Here is a 15,962-nt window from a genome sequence, read left to right on the forward strand (position 1 = left end):
AAGAACAAAATTGTTGTTCTTGGTGCAGATAAAAATTAAAGAATAGTGAATCCACCTGGGTGAGTAGATTGGACTGCAGTCCAATGTGATACAAGTCAGCTGGAAATTTGTATGCTCAGGATCCTTCACGTTTTAGAGAGGAGTGTATGCATCTATCAGTGTGCAGTAATGAGTTGTTTCTACCAGTGCAGTTTCCTCCTAATTGATTATCAGAGTTTGAATAATGGCATTTCCAAACAAGAGAGCTAAGAAACTTAAGTATTTCTCTGTCTTTACCTCCTGGCTGCAGGTCTGCAATGGCCTGCTTATTTGGAGATGGTCAAAAACCTGCTGGACAGCTGGATGTAGGTGTCCCTGATTGAGCAGGGGTAGGACTGGGTGACCTCCAGAGCCTCTTTCAGCTTCAGTCACGCTGCGGTTCTTTGAAAGCAGGGGATATGGGTTACAAAACTGAAGTAGTGATGCTTGTTCTACATCCCACTGTTGGGAGTTCAGGAACACGAATATTCTGGTATTCCAGAAGTAGATGTCACTTGCTAATATTGGCAGCCACGTGAAAGCCACCTCATTCCTTGCTCTAATCATTGGTGCTGGTTTAAATTCATGGCTGTTTTTCCTTGCATTCCTGATAATGTGTGTGTGTATATATAGAGAGAGAGACAGTTGTTTTAATAGAATGAGTAAAGCCTACGGCTGTTCAAGTAATAAATGGATGTAAAAGTTAACCTAAAACTAACTGAGGCAGTAAGAAAGGATGTATTCTGTTTTCCCTCAGAACCAGGAGTCTTGGTTTAGCAGTGGCACTGTAGAAGTGCAGTACTTTTTTCTTCCCCTCCTTTAGCTAGTACTGTTCCTATGCCTGTGGGGTAGTGCCAGGATTTTAAAAGCACAGATCTTCAAAGAGGGCTTGTTTTTTGGGTGTATACCTTTGCTATGAACTTCAGAGCGTTTTAACTGGTGGCAGTAGACTTTGACTACAATCTTGATGTAACTGCGGTTTCTTGATGCGCTCAGATTTTATCCTGTAGTGCAGGCTGGACAGAGATTTCTTTTTAAATTACTTCTAGCTTCAGAGTTGATTCATATTTTCCAAGGCCTGCATTTGATGACCTTCAGAACTGAACGTTATCCTTGTTGTTGAATATGATGAAGGGAGGTGGATTGAATTTGGGAAGGCTTTTGTGTCCCTTATCCTGGTGACTCCTGCTGGGTAATATCTGCTTCTTGGTTGGGTTTCTCAAAGGGCACATATGTGACATGTTTCAGTGAAGATCTTTTGGGTTTTTTTTGGACTTCACAGGGAAAATTCTTCCCTTTAGGGAATTCTGGGAAAAACCTAGATAAAAATCTCTTAAGTAAAAAGGAAAAGGTAATTTGAAGATGTTTTCTGCCAAACAAGTTGCTTTTACTTACTGTAGAGAATGCAGTAGTGGCTCCTCCATCTACTTTCACTTGCTAAAAGTCCATGGGAATATTTTGTCAGATAAGCACAGTATATTCTTGTATTAAGTGGGTACTGTTTCACTGCTTTGGGATTCCATTCACTTAGCTTAAGGCATAAAGTAAAATAAAATGCATTGCTACTTACATACTCTTGAGGCATGTGTAATGCAAATATAATGCTTTAGCTTCGGGCTAAAACTTGTAGCAATCAAATAGGAGACCTCCTTGTCCATCTCAATCCTGTGAGCAAAGCTTGCAGGTCTAAATGTAATGCCAGCATATTTCTGAGCACAGTCAGGGTGCGTGTGTTCCACTTTTAAAATTTAGTTGAACCAGAAATGGCAGCTTTTGTTGCATTGTTGGGGGGTGGTTTGGTTTTGTTTTGTTTGTTTGTTTTTAGTGAAGGATTGGGTTAAAGCAGTGAGAATTTTCTTGTAAAGATGGGAATGGGGAAGGTGCTTCATGGGCTTTGTGGACAGTGTGTGTTTTGTTCCTGACAAAGCACAGAAACACAGAAAAGGATTCCAGAAGCTGTAAGTCAAGGGAAAAGGGCCTGGGAGCTTGCAGCTAGCCTGAGTGGAGATGATGAAGGGTGCCAGTGTCAAAGAGATCTTCCTGTGGCACCAGAGAGGACGAGGAAGTTGGTGCAGCACTGGCAATCGACTGGCTGTCTTGTTTTTTCTTATTCTAGTGATATTTTACTTGTTCAGACTCCTGAGATTTTTCACAAGCCTTTTTGCCATCTCTAGGTGCCCTTCTGAGAACACCTGGAGAATCTGACCTCAGAGCACTGATTTATGACCCTGTTGCAAATGGGGGAACAGGGCTGCAGAAGGTAACAGTAGCCTTGCAGTTCAGTGCCACAGGTGGGATTACTCTGTGCTGCTGTTTTGAGGTTGTAGAAGATACCTGACTGTTGTACCTTAAGGCAGTCTTTGTCATGCAGGGTATGTGTGCAGTGCTTGTTAAAGATCAGTTGAGCCTCTCAGAAGTGGAAGATAGATCAATTTGCATTTTGCTCTTTCTGAGCAAAGATTCAGTCCATCCTGATGTGCAAATCCATTATTTGACAACTGTAGTTTTATGCCTGTGCATTGATAAAATCCTGCCCTGAAAATGAGAATTCTGAATTTATTTGTGCTGAGACAGGGGTGTATTGTTATGAGAGACAGATCTCTTCCAATTCCAGCCTCTTCTCTTTTTCAATGCAGACACAGGTGGAGGATGACTCCCTCATGACAAAAAAATGAATGGGGGAAGAGACTGGTTCATTTCTTCTCAACACTGGGGAGAAAGCATGCTATAGATGGATAAAAGATGAGACTACTGCCATCACATCTCTTCAGTCTTTTTGTTGTTGTTTAAACTCTATTTTCATGGTGCCAAGGTGAAACTATCTTCAACAGTAGTGGTAAATGCTGTTTGGCAGTCTAAGCCTCCACTGCTGGGCACACTGCTGCATCTCTTCATGCTGTTGAAGCGTTGGTCTCTGCCACTGCTATGCTGCCTCAGAACTTATTTAAGCATGTCATTCATTTTTAAGAATAAGATTATTTTTTTTGCAACCTTTCTGTAGCAGGAGACCATCTTTGAATATGTTAATATAGACAAATACTAATTTGCTTACTTGAAGCACGAGTTAGGGGAGGGGGTTTTGCTGTGTGGCTTCTGGAGATGGATTAAATCATAGAGTAGCTTGGGTTGGAAGGGACTCCAAGGCTCACCAAGCTCCAACCCCCTGCTGCATGCAGGGCCACCAACCTCCACATTTAATATTAGACCAGGCTGCCCAGGGCCCCATCCAACCTGGCCCTGAATACCTCCAGGGACGGGGCATCCACAACCTCTCTGGGCAGCCTGTGCCAGCACCTCACCACTCTCTTGGTGAGAAGATTATCTATGCAAATCTGAGAAATCTGTGATTTTTGTGTAATAATTATGCAGTATTATAACTGTAGAAATTTTATTGGTCACAACTATGTCAGTAATGATGTATTTGTCTGTCTTACAGTCACTGGAGCTTTCTTGGCTGCCTGCAGAGGAGCATAAGATACGTGTGACAGTGAAGCACCCATGAAAGATGCTTTTTGACTTTTCACATGTTTAGTCTGCCTATAGAAAACTGATGTGCACCTTTTGGTTAGGAAGTTAATTTTAAGGCTGTGCAGACGTGGAAATAACACGTGGATTTTTTTCTGACTGGAGAAAGTCTTTAACTGGCAGGAGCAGGTAATGAGTTAGAATCACAGAATCATGGAATCACCAAGGTTGGAAAAGACCTAAAAGACCATCCAGTCCAACCATTCACCTATTCCCAATAGCTCCCAGTTGCTTCAGAATGACCCTACCTGCAAAAGTTAGCAACAATGTAGTTCATATATATATATAAACACTTTTCTTTCTCTTTCCCTTAACTGTTTTCACTTACTAATTGCCTTGTTTTCCTCTCCAGACAGTTCTTCAATGTCTACTTGAAGGTACCGCTGCACTTTTTGATCCAAAAAAAGCTACAGGAAGCAATTGCCATTTTTAATGTATTTGTTTAATCAGCAGTAAAAAAAAAAAAAAAAAAAAAAAAAAGAAAAATAATAATAATAATAAAAAAAAAATAGAAAAAAGAAAAGAAAAAATGATTTTTCTAAGCATATGAATGGCATGCTTCTAAAACAACGTAATGATCAAGGTCATTTTCTTTCAAAAGAGCGAAAACCTCAAATGTAACAGGCCTTGAAATCCCACTCTAAGAAGTTTCCAGTTTAAATTTTTCAAAGCAAGTTTGTTCTGGAGATTAAGGGAAGGCGAAGATTATTTATAATAATAATAGAACAAAATACTGAATTCTGTTCTCATCTTCCCTCGCTTAACACTTTGCTTTTTAGATACGCTGTTTAGCATTCTGCATGAGGTTGTCTTTATTTTCTTTAAGCCACGATTATGTCAAATTAATTCCTTTTTTTGGTGTGTGATGCAGTGCTAATAACATTGCTTTGGCTTGCAACATCTCGGGAGCTGTTTAGTCACAAAAACGAATGCTTCAGAAAGTGAGCTTTAAAAGGTTGGACCCTTCTTTTTATAACGCCTGTGTAAATGGCTCCGTGAACTCAGGGGTGGAGTTTAAGATGTGGTGTGGATGAAGGCAGTGCAATGCTTCTATTTTTGTTTAAAGGCTAGGAATCCTAGGTCTACCATCCTGCGTGAGTACTGCAGTGCAGTACCTTCCATAGAGATGTAATACGTCATGGGATCGATCCCTCTAATTGCAGGGTTTGCCTGAGCAGCAAGGGTGAGGTTAAAATCTTTTTTTCCTCCCATTTACCAGTAAGCAATTTCTCTTGTAGGGAACAGAGGTTAGCTCCAGCGAAGGCCGTGAACAACCGCTATCCATGTAGAATAAGGAGGGGTTGTAATCTTGTGTCCAAAGTGTCTAGTTCAAGGGTTTATAAATAACAGTGGCTCTTGTCGATTCGGAAGGGTCTTGAGACTCTTTGGCCTACAGTTGGGTGTAAATACTCTAGCTGCAGTCTCTGGATGGCAGATATTTGTCAGACACTGCAGTGGTATCATGGATACAAGACTCTTGATGCCGGGGTAGCTTTGATGTTGGGATGTGCGAAGGGTTTTGATTCTGCAGCCACACAAATTCCATCCCACAGCCCCTCTTCCTGCCGTTTGTTTCTGATTAAACACGATGTGAGCTTTCCCATGTCCCCTGGAGCAGCTTTGTGGGAAAGGTATGCTGTAATTGGTTTATAACCATTCATAATGACCTGGCAGCCCTGTACGGATAGCAACGGGGTGCGACTTAACTTGTGATTTATTTAGGTAAGCTACGTGGATGAAAGGTACTCCCAAGTGTACAAGTTTAGCCAGTTGCCTAATTGGACATAAATTTTCACGTCTAGCTCAGAGAGAGGTTTTTGTTATGAAAGTCTGAATTTGGATTTATGAACAAGCTTTCTAGACGGCTAAACCAGCTTGTGAGCAAAGTTAGCGTTGTCTGTTTTGAGGCTTCTTAGTTTGGAATTCAGTGCCTGCTAGCATGCTTTTTGTCATCGGTAAAGCTAATGGCGCCTTAATTTAAGAGTTTATTTACACTTAGAATACCTGCCCTTGCTTTTAGCACTGTTTGGATTTAGAAGCCAGGATTGGCCACGCTGCTTCGGTCGTAGTCTTTCATCGGTTTGGCGTTGTCAGACTCCTGCTGGCTTCTTCCAGGAGCCCAAAGCTTTCTCACACAACGCCCATGATGCGAGCGACCCACCAGCTGCAGGGCATGATGATACGGCAGGCGGTGCGGCAGCCCTGGTAGTTGTATGGCCACGGGTAGTAGCCCAGCAGAGGCTCACAGATCCTCTGACACTGCGTGTAACTTCGCCTGCACTCGATGCAGCACACGCCTAGGTGGTCCAGCATGGGGTCAAAAGCCATCCCTTCACCTTCCAGTTGCTGAAACGCAAAATGTTGGTGTTATCAGCTCTGAAACCTTGGCCTTGAACTGCTCAGCACTCCCGCTAGCTGACCAGCAGACCTTGCTTTGTTCCCTTTTGCTTGGTAGGGATGTAGAATTGGTGCAGTCACCCGTGTAAAAATGGTAAGAAAAGGAAAGAACTCTAACGAAATACATCATTATTCTTCAGCCTGCAAAAGATCCAGCAGCAGTAAAACCCCCAAGGTACGAATGTTACTGATGGAAAAGACTTGAATGTAGTCATATGGGTCTTTCATGTAGATGACCATGTCTGAAGCTTATGCTGTACTTTTAATGTTTTTTTTAATGTTTTAATGTTTTTGTCTTTTTTTTAACTCAGAAAACTTCTCTCTCGTCTTTCTTTCAGCTTTTTTTTCCTGAGAGCCACACTGAGTTGCTTTGTGGACAGTGGGATTTCTACCTGTTCTGTACCTAACAGTATGCAGTTGCATGGAACACAGTGTGTATGAAATATTTAAAAGCAAGCTTTTGCTTTTGCTTTCTCCCTTCAGAATCATTTTCCTATTTTGGGGGGAAAACAAAAAACAACAAAACAACAAACAAACCAAATCACCGAACAAACTGAATATTCTAATTTTGAAGCTGAATTGTTCTTTTTTCAAGAACACTTTGAGAAAAGCAGCAGGAAACAGCAGATGCTGGCATCTAAGTTGGCCCCGAGCGTTTTTCACTTGGAAACCAGCAGCACACTGCAGCAGTGGGGCACAGAGGATGCGTTCTCCTCTCCAGGCTGGTGTGTGCTGCTGGGGACCACTTGGTTGAGCTCAGGCCTTTGGAGTCTCCTTCCCCAACCTGATAGCAAGGGAGGGATGTTGGTTCCCTTGAGTTTGATGGCAGTGTGAGCTTCTGCATGAGAGTTCATTGTCCAGAGTCCCTTTATGCAGTGGGTGAGGAGGAATAGTTGTAAGCATGATTCCTTCCATCCCGGGGGAAAGAGCTACAACGTTATTAATGGTCCTTTGGAATTAGACAAATCTGCCTCTAGGGAAAGCTTGGCTAAAGGCATCTATGGGGTAACTGCTAATGATGGTGAGTCCTGCCCTGCAGGATGGAAGAAGTGTGGGGAGCTGGAAGCTGTGGCTCTGGCATGTATCCCTCTGGCTGGGAGAATGAAGCTGCTGCAACTGCCCTGCTGCTGCTCCCAGAGAAAAAGGGAAGTGGGGCCTCATGGACTTCACGCTAGTAGATGCAAAGAGAAGCTGAATTCCACAGCCATTGCTATTCTACTGACCTCATGAGAGTCAGTTTAGATCCACTTTATTTGGAGTGATTAATTTGAGTTTAATTAAGGGATGTCAACTCGGCAGAATGCTGTCACAGCATAATGATCTCCTGCTGTTGCATAAATGTCAAAGCTGGGACTTATTTCCAAAGCAGGAGGCATTAATCTTGTAACAGTATTGTATTAAAGTGACTTACTCCTGCTGCACCAAATGGTGAGTGTAAATTCTCTGGCACTGGTGCACTGGACTACAGGCTGCCTACTGTATGGCTCCTGCACGCTGCCTCATCTCAGAGAGCAGCAATGAATGTCCCAGTGGTCACCTTCCATGTGCTACTGCTGCTTCTGAGCAGCTTGCAAGAGATCCTGTCTTCCAGATGGAGAGAGCAGGTTGAAGGAGTAGATCTCCATTTAGGAGGAAACTCTTTGCTATGAGCACTGGCACAGCTGCCCAGAGAAGCTGTAGGGCCCCATCCATGGAGGCACTCAAAGCCAGTTTGTACAGGGCCCTGGGCAGCCTGAGCTGCTGGATGGCACTGCCCATGGCATGGACTTGGAGCTGGATGGGCTTTAAAGTCCATTCCGACCCATAACATTCCATGTTTTGGCTTAACCCCTAATATCTTTGAAATCAGACATAAACTACCACTTTCTTCTTCTCTAGGGGTCTGATGCTGGTTTGTATGTTTAAGAGCATGATGTAGGTCCTAGCTACTAGGTTCATGCTTTACCTTTGTTGGGGTACAGCTACGTGATTAAGGCCAGCTTCCAGTTTATCATCATCTGGTACTTCTTAGTGGGCCTTGGAGCCCTTCAAAAGCAACTTTTCATCAGCTTCTCTTGATCTTGCCACCTCAAGCACTTCATCTTGCTGAGGCTTAGTTTAAAACTAGGGCTGGGAGAGGGAGAAGACCTTTTTGGATGTGTATGTAGACATGTTTCGTGGAGAAAAACTGAATGAGCTGAGTGCAGATTTAAATAACTAAAAGATAAGCCCGACTGTGTCATTAGCATTACCTGTCCACCACAGTCTTGTGCTCTGTGGTGCAAATACTCACATTGTATGGGTTGTCTGGGTTAAGTGTTTGGTCGCTTTCTTGCTGCATTGGCCTGGTTTCATTAGGCTGGGGGCCAAGCTCTTGAATCAGCTGGGTGGGGGTGGACCTGGTGTTCACTTCTTTAACAGCAGCGTCGAAGTTTGACTCGGACTGGCGTTTATTTCTCTTCATTTCTCTCCTTTCTCTTTGTTTATCTGAAGAAGTAGTCACATTTTGAATATATCTTTCTATTTATCCACAGATCCAGATAGCAATGGTGTGTTTAATAAAAGCTAGGAGAACCAGGGAGGGAAGAGCAAACAGCAAAATGGAAAACTTGATAAGCACCCCAGTGGGAACTCCTTGCTTTTCTGTGCATTATAAGGAACTGATATCATTCCGAAGTGGAGGTGAAGCTTTTTCTCCCTCTTTCTTCCCTTGAAGCTAAGCAGGTGTAAGAAGATGCTTTTGGCTTCCAGCGTAGTCACTGATGTTACCTCAGCAGCAGCTGCCAGCACTCACAAGGGCCATTGTATGTGCTGTTGTGGCAGGCTGATGCCCTCTTCCCAAGTCCAGGTGGTGAACCTGGTGGGAGCTGCTTTGATGCTGCTCTTTTGTTACCCAGTAGGAAGTGCAAGATCATAAGAAAAATGGAAGATAATGGCAGCTTGCTTGGATCCCCAGGTGCTCTCATGGTATTTTTTTCTTTTCCCCCCCAGTGTTTTAAAATTAGATGGTGCAAGGAGGAACAAATCTTTTCAAGCCCTCTCTTCTCCTTCCAGGCCTGGGATGTACCTGGAGAAGTTACTACCAGCCTGGTTACTCCTGAACACCTTCGCTAGGAATGGCTGTGTTTGATGACCACACTTCCACCCAGGGTTGGCCTCCAGGACCTCACAAACTTCATCTATCAAGTCGCCCATCTGATCCCTCCACCAAAATCTACTGGAGAAGCATTGGGAAACATGGCAGGGCATGATCTCAGACCAGTAGTTTGCTGGTTCCCAGCCCTTGGCCAGCTATGGCATTCCAGCTGCCTGAGCAGTTTGGTTCTAACGCTTTTGAAATACAAGAAACGTTACCTTTGGGATATGTAGGTCGAAGCCAGAAAATCGGAAGATCCCCACAAAGCTCTAAAATTTTGGGGCTTAGGAAACCGTTGTGCTTGATGGGCTCGTCTGCAGCCACCCAGATAAGAGAGTTTTCATCAAATCTAACAGGCATGATTTCATCTTCCTGCAAACAGAAGAGCACAAATCCTTTGCTAGTTCAGTGAGTGGCCTTCTGCCTGCCTGCTGCTAACTCTTGGGCATCAAACTGTGTAATCATCAGCTGCAACTAACGCTGCGCATCCTTTATTTCATGAATGCCAGCTGATTGTAGTGAGCCAACCTGCTGTCAGGTTTTGCTGGGGTTGTGGTTTCACCCTTTTCTCTTTAGAATACTTTTGCCCTATGTATGAGAGATCTTCCAGGCCCGAGTGCCAGGATTTCAGTAGTAAAAACCTGTGAACGTCCACCAGCTTCAAGAGATGAGCCGTGAATTAGGCCAGCCAAAAATGAGACCCCATTCCTCTGTTATGCCTGCTCTCATCTCATGTTCTCCTACGCTCTACAGCTCTGTTTACAATAGATGTTTAAAAAAAAAAAAAGAAGTCTTGCTTGCAAATTTTGCAGAGGATTACGGTACAGAAACTGGTGCAGCTTCCAGTTTCAAGTCAACGTGATGGCTCTGATTAAAGGTCTTGTTCAGTAAAAGCAATTCAATTGACCAAAAGCTTGAAGTGCGAGTTAAAGGAGCCTGCCTTTTTGAAGTGTACCCTGCAGGTTTTTGGTTTGTATCTTCAAAGTAACGTAGGCAAATGCCAGTGATTGATTCTTTAAAGTCGTTAGTTCAAAGTATTATTTTACATAAAATGTGTAAGTATTTTACAGCAACAGTGAAATATTAAAAGAAAACCAACTTGTGAATCATGAAAACCAGTACGATTTCAAAGTTAAAATTCTAAATTGCTTCCATAAAAGTCATCGAAACTCGTTACATAACTGACTAGATCAATTTATTCTGTCAAGTTGTTGTTCCTTTAATGTGTTTATTGATTTCTTTGTAGGTCTCGAGCCATTGAAGTTCACCATCCAATCTGTCTACTGAGAGCTCTTGATTTTTTTTTCCTCCCCCTTAAGTTTCCATCAGCATCAGAAATAAGAGAATCCACTTTTCCCATATAAAAAATATCCTTTGTTTCTGCTTTGAAATTACCATGGCTTATGAGCAGGCAGACATCGGGGGTCTACGCAAGCTTATTTCCATCAGCCATTTTTATGGGCAACGTTGGCTGTAAGTGCTGTAAGGATGCACTGTAAGTACTCAGATGTACGTGCTTATCAGAGGGAGAGTTCCTGTAAGTAGGAAAATAAATACTGCTTTGCCACACCGGTCATTCATCTAACTGCAAAAGTCAAGCAATGGGGGAGGGCCTGAAACAATTTATATGAATGGGATGGGAGTGGTTTTCATGGTAGCTGGGTGAGTATTGCAGTGTGATGCAGGATCTGTGAAATTTAGTCAACGCAGTGTTCTAAATTGAAGACCGATGCGGGCTAATTAGGTAAATTCTTAATGTTTACTGTTATTTCTTCTGAGTTAGCTGAAATTTTGCAGTAACATTCAGTATTTCCCAAGCCTTGATAAGTGGAGTTGCTCTAGTTTGGTAAGCATTCCCTTGGGTTCTATCCCTGTGGCTGTTTGCATTGCTTCCTCCATGCTTCCCCAGCACAGCCTCCTGCCCAGCCTTTTCTCATGCCACCAATGCCCCCTGCTCATCCCCCCCTCCTACCAGTAGCTTCTTACCAGGTCAGAGGACAGGCTGGCCTTGGTCATGGCATCCACCTCAGGCACGCGAGCTTTGGGCTGGGCCTTGATGTAACACTTCTCTCCTCCAGCAAATCGGATGCCAGTGATGCCCTAAGGAATAGGACACACATTTGGGTGCAGCCCTCTGTGTCCCCCTGCCCCATGGACCACTCGTGCTACCCCAGCCAACACTGTCACTGAGCTTCTAGTCTGAACACTGAGTCTTATTTAAAAACAGGCACACCAGCACACTCTGGGACTTGTTCTAGAGCAAGGTAGGAGCAGCTCAGCCTTGCATAACCACAGGATCATGAAGGTTGGAGAAGACCACTAAGATCACCTAGTCCAACTGTCGGCGCATCACCACCATGCCCACTGAACCATGTCCCTCAGCACCACATCTACCCTTAAATCCAAGTCTTTGCTGGGCACGCCCTCATCCAAGCTGTGCCAATCAATCCAAGGATGCAAATGTAAACACTTGGCCTTTGGAAGTGCCTTTCTTTCTCCCTTATGTCCATTCTCAGCTCAAAACCCGACTGGCAGCATCTCTTTGCTCTCACTGAGCCTTGGGACTGTGATCAGGCACAACCCTGATAGGTAGCAGCCACACGGGTAGTTGATCTGACCTGGCTCTTAGGTCAGCCAGCAGCATGCCTGGCAGTGCTGTGACTTCAACATCTTTCTGTTGAGCTGGAGCCTTTGTGCAGATGTGGAATAATGAAGAGGAACAATGAGAGCTTGCTGCAGATGCCCTTATTCAGCTGCTATTAATGTTGCTATGGTGATGTTTGCTAGAGATTGGTAAAAGCTGAACTCCAGCTGTTGGGCAAGCTGGGTTCCCAGTCTCCTGGCTTGGATTTGCTTGGATTTGTGGAGAAGTCAAGGCGCTGGATTTCCTCTGCTTTCTAGAATAGGAAGCATTCCTCCTGATACCTGCTGCTGTCCTTGGCTTTAGATGCTGCTTTGACTTAGGGAGGACTTTGAAGTTAAGTGTTTTGCACCTGAGAACATTAACTACAGCATCTTGGCCCTGTAAAAAATTTTTGCACAGGACAAGCATTGCACAGACAGACCTTTCACAGAATCACAGGGTGGCTTGGGTTGGAAGGGACCTTAAAGCCCATTCAGTTTCAACCCCTTGCTGTAAGTAGGTAGGGGTGTCACTCATTAAAACAGGCTGCCCGGGGTCCCGCACATCCTGACCTTTATTAGCTTGGGTATGGTGCAGCTCTGTGAGCAGCTCACCTGGTTGTTATGCTAAGATTTGTCACCTGTGAGCCCAGGCTGGCTGCTGAGCCACCATTCTCAAGAACTTGGGTACCCAAATATATTTGCTGCTGGATGGAATTACTAAACAGAGCACATCTGACACAAGGATGCAAAGTTGTGCTGCGTTCCTCTGTCCCCTCCCCTAGGCTTGGCCCCAGGCTCCCATCCTTGATCTCAGTGCAGAGCGCTATAGAAGTTTGTCCCTGGTGTCTGCTTGGCTTAAGGTGTTGATCTTGTGTTCCTCAAATGCTGACATTTTGGATAGGAAGGTGTGTTTCTCCAATTTAAATCCTACGAAATCACACAAGGGCTCTGGCACAGCCTGCCAGAGAGTTTTCCTAGCATGATCTTGAGGGCACAGGTTGCAGCTCTATTTTAATGACTTGAAAGCATGCATGGAGCCAAATCTGATGCAGCCTAATCCATATTGGAGAGGACCTTGGCAAGAACTGCCCCTAAAGGACACGTGGACTCCATTTTGGAGGAAACTACTGGCCTTGCTGTGAGAGCAAGCCAGGGGAGCGTGGATGTCTGTGTGGGCAGCGAGGGCACAGAAACCTCCCACAAGCCGAGCTGAGGAGCTGAGAGCTGGGACAGTGGGGTGTAGGCATTGGAGAGAAGGGTGTGAGGGACCCAGTGGCAGCACTTACAATCTGGAAATCATGAACTTCAACAGCCTCTTCACTCCCGCTTCCTGTTTTGAATGTCTCTAAGTTGTTTCCGGCATCTATTTCCATCGATCCGTCCTGCACTTTTCCATTAATGCTCATGGTATAGTGAACGTTGTACACCTGCAATAAATAACAGAGCAGTAATGCACTAACGCTGTGCGTTGTCTTCTTCCTGAACCAGGTGATGGGTCAACCTGATGGTCATGACCCTACTCACAGAACCACAGCGCTGCTGAGGCTGGCAGGGCCCTCTGGGTCCATCTCCTCCATCCCCTGCCCCAGCAGGGACACCCAGAGCAGGGTGCCCAGGGCCACGTCCAGGTGGCTCTGGGAGATCCCCAAGGAGGAGACCCTACAGCCTCTGTGCAGCAGAGGGTTTATTTGATTCTCTTGTGCAGTCCAGATAAAAGTGCTGCATGAGCAGCTTACTTTCAGTCTCAAAACAAAACAAAAAAATGCCTTGCAGCAGCACTGTAACGAAAAATTCACACTGACAGCTAGAGACAAATTTCTTCTTCCCTCACCCTCACTCAGGGAAGTTGAGGGTGCTAAAGATTTATGGTTCCCCAATTATACACGTGCAGGCCCACGTTCTCTACTATTTCAGGCTCCAATTGAACATGGTGCACAGACCCAGACTTATGCCTGCAGCATTCCCTCCTCGGGGCTGAGCCAGATTTGAAGCCAGATTTGAGACCTTTTATTATCACTGTCAGTTAAGAGAGAGCTTACAATAAGGATTTACAATAAATACGTTTACCTTCAGCTATTTTATGAATGTGATTTGTAGAGTTGCTTCCTAAGCACTTGCAAGTCCCGAGCTTGGAGGCACCTTGGAAAAATGCCTCCCACTTTTCCCGATCAACCTGGAATTTGACTTTGAATCTTAATGACAGCTCTGGATATGACAGGAGTTGAACTCAATGATCATTATGGGTTCTTTCCAACTTGGGGTGTTCTATAGTTCTATGTTTTGCAAACCAGGACTCAGATGGATGGAGGAATACATAGGGGGAAATTTTCCTGCTGATTCACTGTGTCCCTGCCAGCCTGTGTACCCATGGATGTCATAGAATCATAGAACGGCCTGGGTTGAAAAGGACCACAATGATCATCTTGTTTCAACCCCCTGCTATGTGCAGGGTCGCCAACCAGCAGACCAGGCTGCCCAGAGCCACATCCAGCCTGGCCTTGAATGCCTGCAGGGATGGGGCATCCACAGCCTCCTTTCTCCTTTCAAGAGCCTAGAGGATGGCATTTGCAGCCTGGCTTAGAGGTCAGCAATGTGTCTCGTCTCTTTGTTCGGTGTTTAACCTTGTACTTTCTCTGACTATCTACATTATTGCTACGTGCATGCATGTATCTCCCAGGGAGCTCTGCTCTGCTGCTGGGACTTGCACAAGGACCTCCTTGATGGGACTGCAGCATGGCTGGAAGTTGTGCAAATCCTTTTCCAAAGTAAACCCAAAGATCCAAACTGTGCTAACAGAGCAACCTAAATTCAGGTGGGCACCGTCATGCTTAACATACATTTTAAACCAAAACTTGAATAGAAAGTGAAATTTATATATTAACACAGCATAAGGCTCATGATGCTTCTGAAAGTAGATTCTTAAAGTGGTCAGCAGCTTCTTAGTTTTGTTCTTTGCGTACAGTGTCTTTTATCTACCCCAGAAAATGTAAATAAGAAAATGTACCAAGGCTTGAAAAGTTGTTCCACAGCTGTTAACCATAAATGCCTCCATGCATGCACAGCCCACCAATGGGCCAGCTGTTCATGGGTTAAATATAGCACTGCACACATTGGGGTCCAGGTGGGACTTGGTCTGAGCATGCTGTGGTGTGGGGAAGGAATGTATGCGTTTCAATGCTGGTTTTGTCCTGAGGGCTGGAGTTTGCCCAGGATGTGAATCCCTGGGGAGGGACCGTGCTTGGAGTTTGCTAAGAACGTGTGAGCAGAAATCAATGTAGTGTCTGTGCTCCTGGAGATACGTTGCACAGTCAGTAAGAAATGTACTTCCAGGAGTCTCCATTCCCACAACTAATAAAGATAATTATTATATTTTTGGTGTGTTTTTTTTTTTTTTTTTTAGTATGAGGAAAAAAAAAAGACCTGCTTAAAGACCTCTTTATCGATCCTGTAATGCAAGTTTCCAGCCTGTGCCCTGTGTTACTTGCACCCTTTTCCAGGCTGGCCGTGCTCACCTGCCTCTCGGTGGCTTTCCAGAAGTAGAAGGCGCCGATGGCCCCAGCCAGCAGCAGAAGGGCCCCAGCGATGAGCACTGTGGCCCCTGCCTTCAGCAGCCGCCCTGGCCCTGGAGGGGGCACTGCTGCCGTGTACGCCTGCAGGGAGCACAGTGCTGGAATGGGAAGCCTGACCTGGTGGGACCAGTTGAGGTCCCTATCCTGAGCCAGCTGTGATGGCTGTCATGTCCCAGCCCAACCCATCACTTCTCACCCATCCGCCCCTTCCATTTGTGACCAAGCACATCCTGACCTGACCCAATCTGTCTCATCCCATCCTAACCCAGCTGGTCCCATCCCAACTCATCCCATCCCAACCCATCCCACCTTGTCTAAACCCATCAATTCAGTCCTGATCTGGTGAATCCCATGTCATCCTAACCTTGTCTGACCCACTGCATTCTGACTCGTTCCAATCTAGCCCATCCCAACCTGACATTTTCTGTTCTATCTTAATCTGTCCAGCTGAACCCAATCCACCCCATCTCATCTCATTCTGACTCATCTCATTCCAAACAATCCCATCCCAATATGATCTGACCATCCCAATCCAGTCCATCTTATTCTATCCTGACCCATCCCATATCGATCTAGCAGACCCATCCTGACCCATCCCATTTCATACCATCCCAATTCGACACATCTCACCCCAACTCCCCCAACCCATTTCTGATCCAATCTGTTGTGTCCCTTCCCTTCCCTTCCCTTCCCTTCCCTTCCCTTCCCTTCCC

The 15,962-nt window shown here is 45.0% G+C and overlaps 1 protein-coding gene across 1 annotated transcript in view; it reads right to left on the reverse strand.

The window, feature by feature from the left end:
* Positions 1-5,305: 5,305 nt before the first annotated feature.
* Positions 5,306-15,962, reverse strand: part of CNMD (chondromodulin) — a 10,940-nt gene continuing 283 nt past the window's right edge. The window contains exons 2-7 of the mRNA XM_042868602.1: positions 15,193-15,330; positions 12,967-13,107; positions 11,042-11,155; positions 9,274-9,427; positions 8,213-8,406; positions 5,306-5,889 (exon numbers count right to left, since the gene is read on the reverse strand). Coding sequence (XP_042724536.1) covers positions 5,674-5,889; positions 8,213-8,406; positions 9,274-9,427; positions 11,042-11,155; positions 12,967-13,107; positions 15,193-15,330 — 957 coding nt within the window. The 3' untranslated portion in view covers positions 5,306-5,673. The remainder of the gene's footprint in view (positions 5,890-8,212; positions 8,407-9,273; positions 9,428-11,041; positions 11,156-12,966; positions 13,108-15,192; positions 15,331-15,962) is intronic.

The sequence above is a fragment of the Lagopus leucura genome, unplaced genomic scaffold, assembly GCF_019238085.1.
Source record: "Lagopus leucura isolate 7727_CA_CO unplaced genomic scaffold, USGS_WTPT01 Super-Scaffold_100001, whole genome shotgun sequence".
In the NCBI taxonomy this organism is placed as follows: domain Eukaryota; kingdom Metazoa; phylum Chordata; class Aves; order Galliformes; family Phasianidae; genus Lagopus; species Lagopus leucura.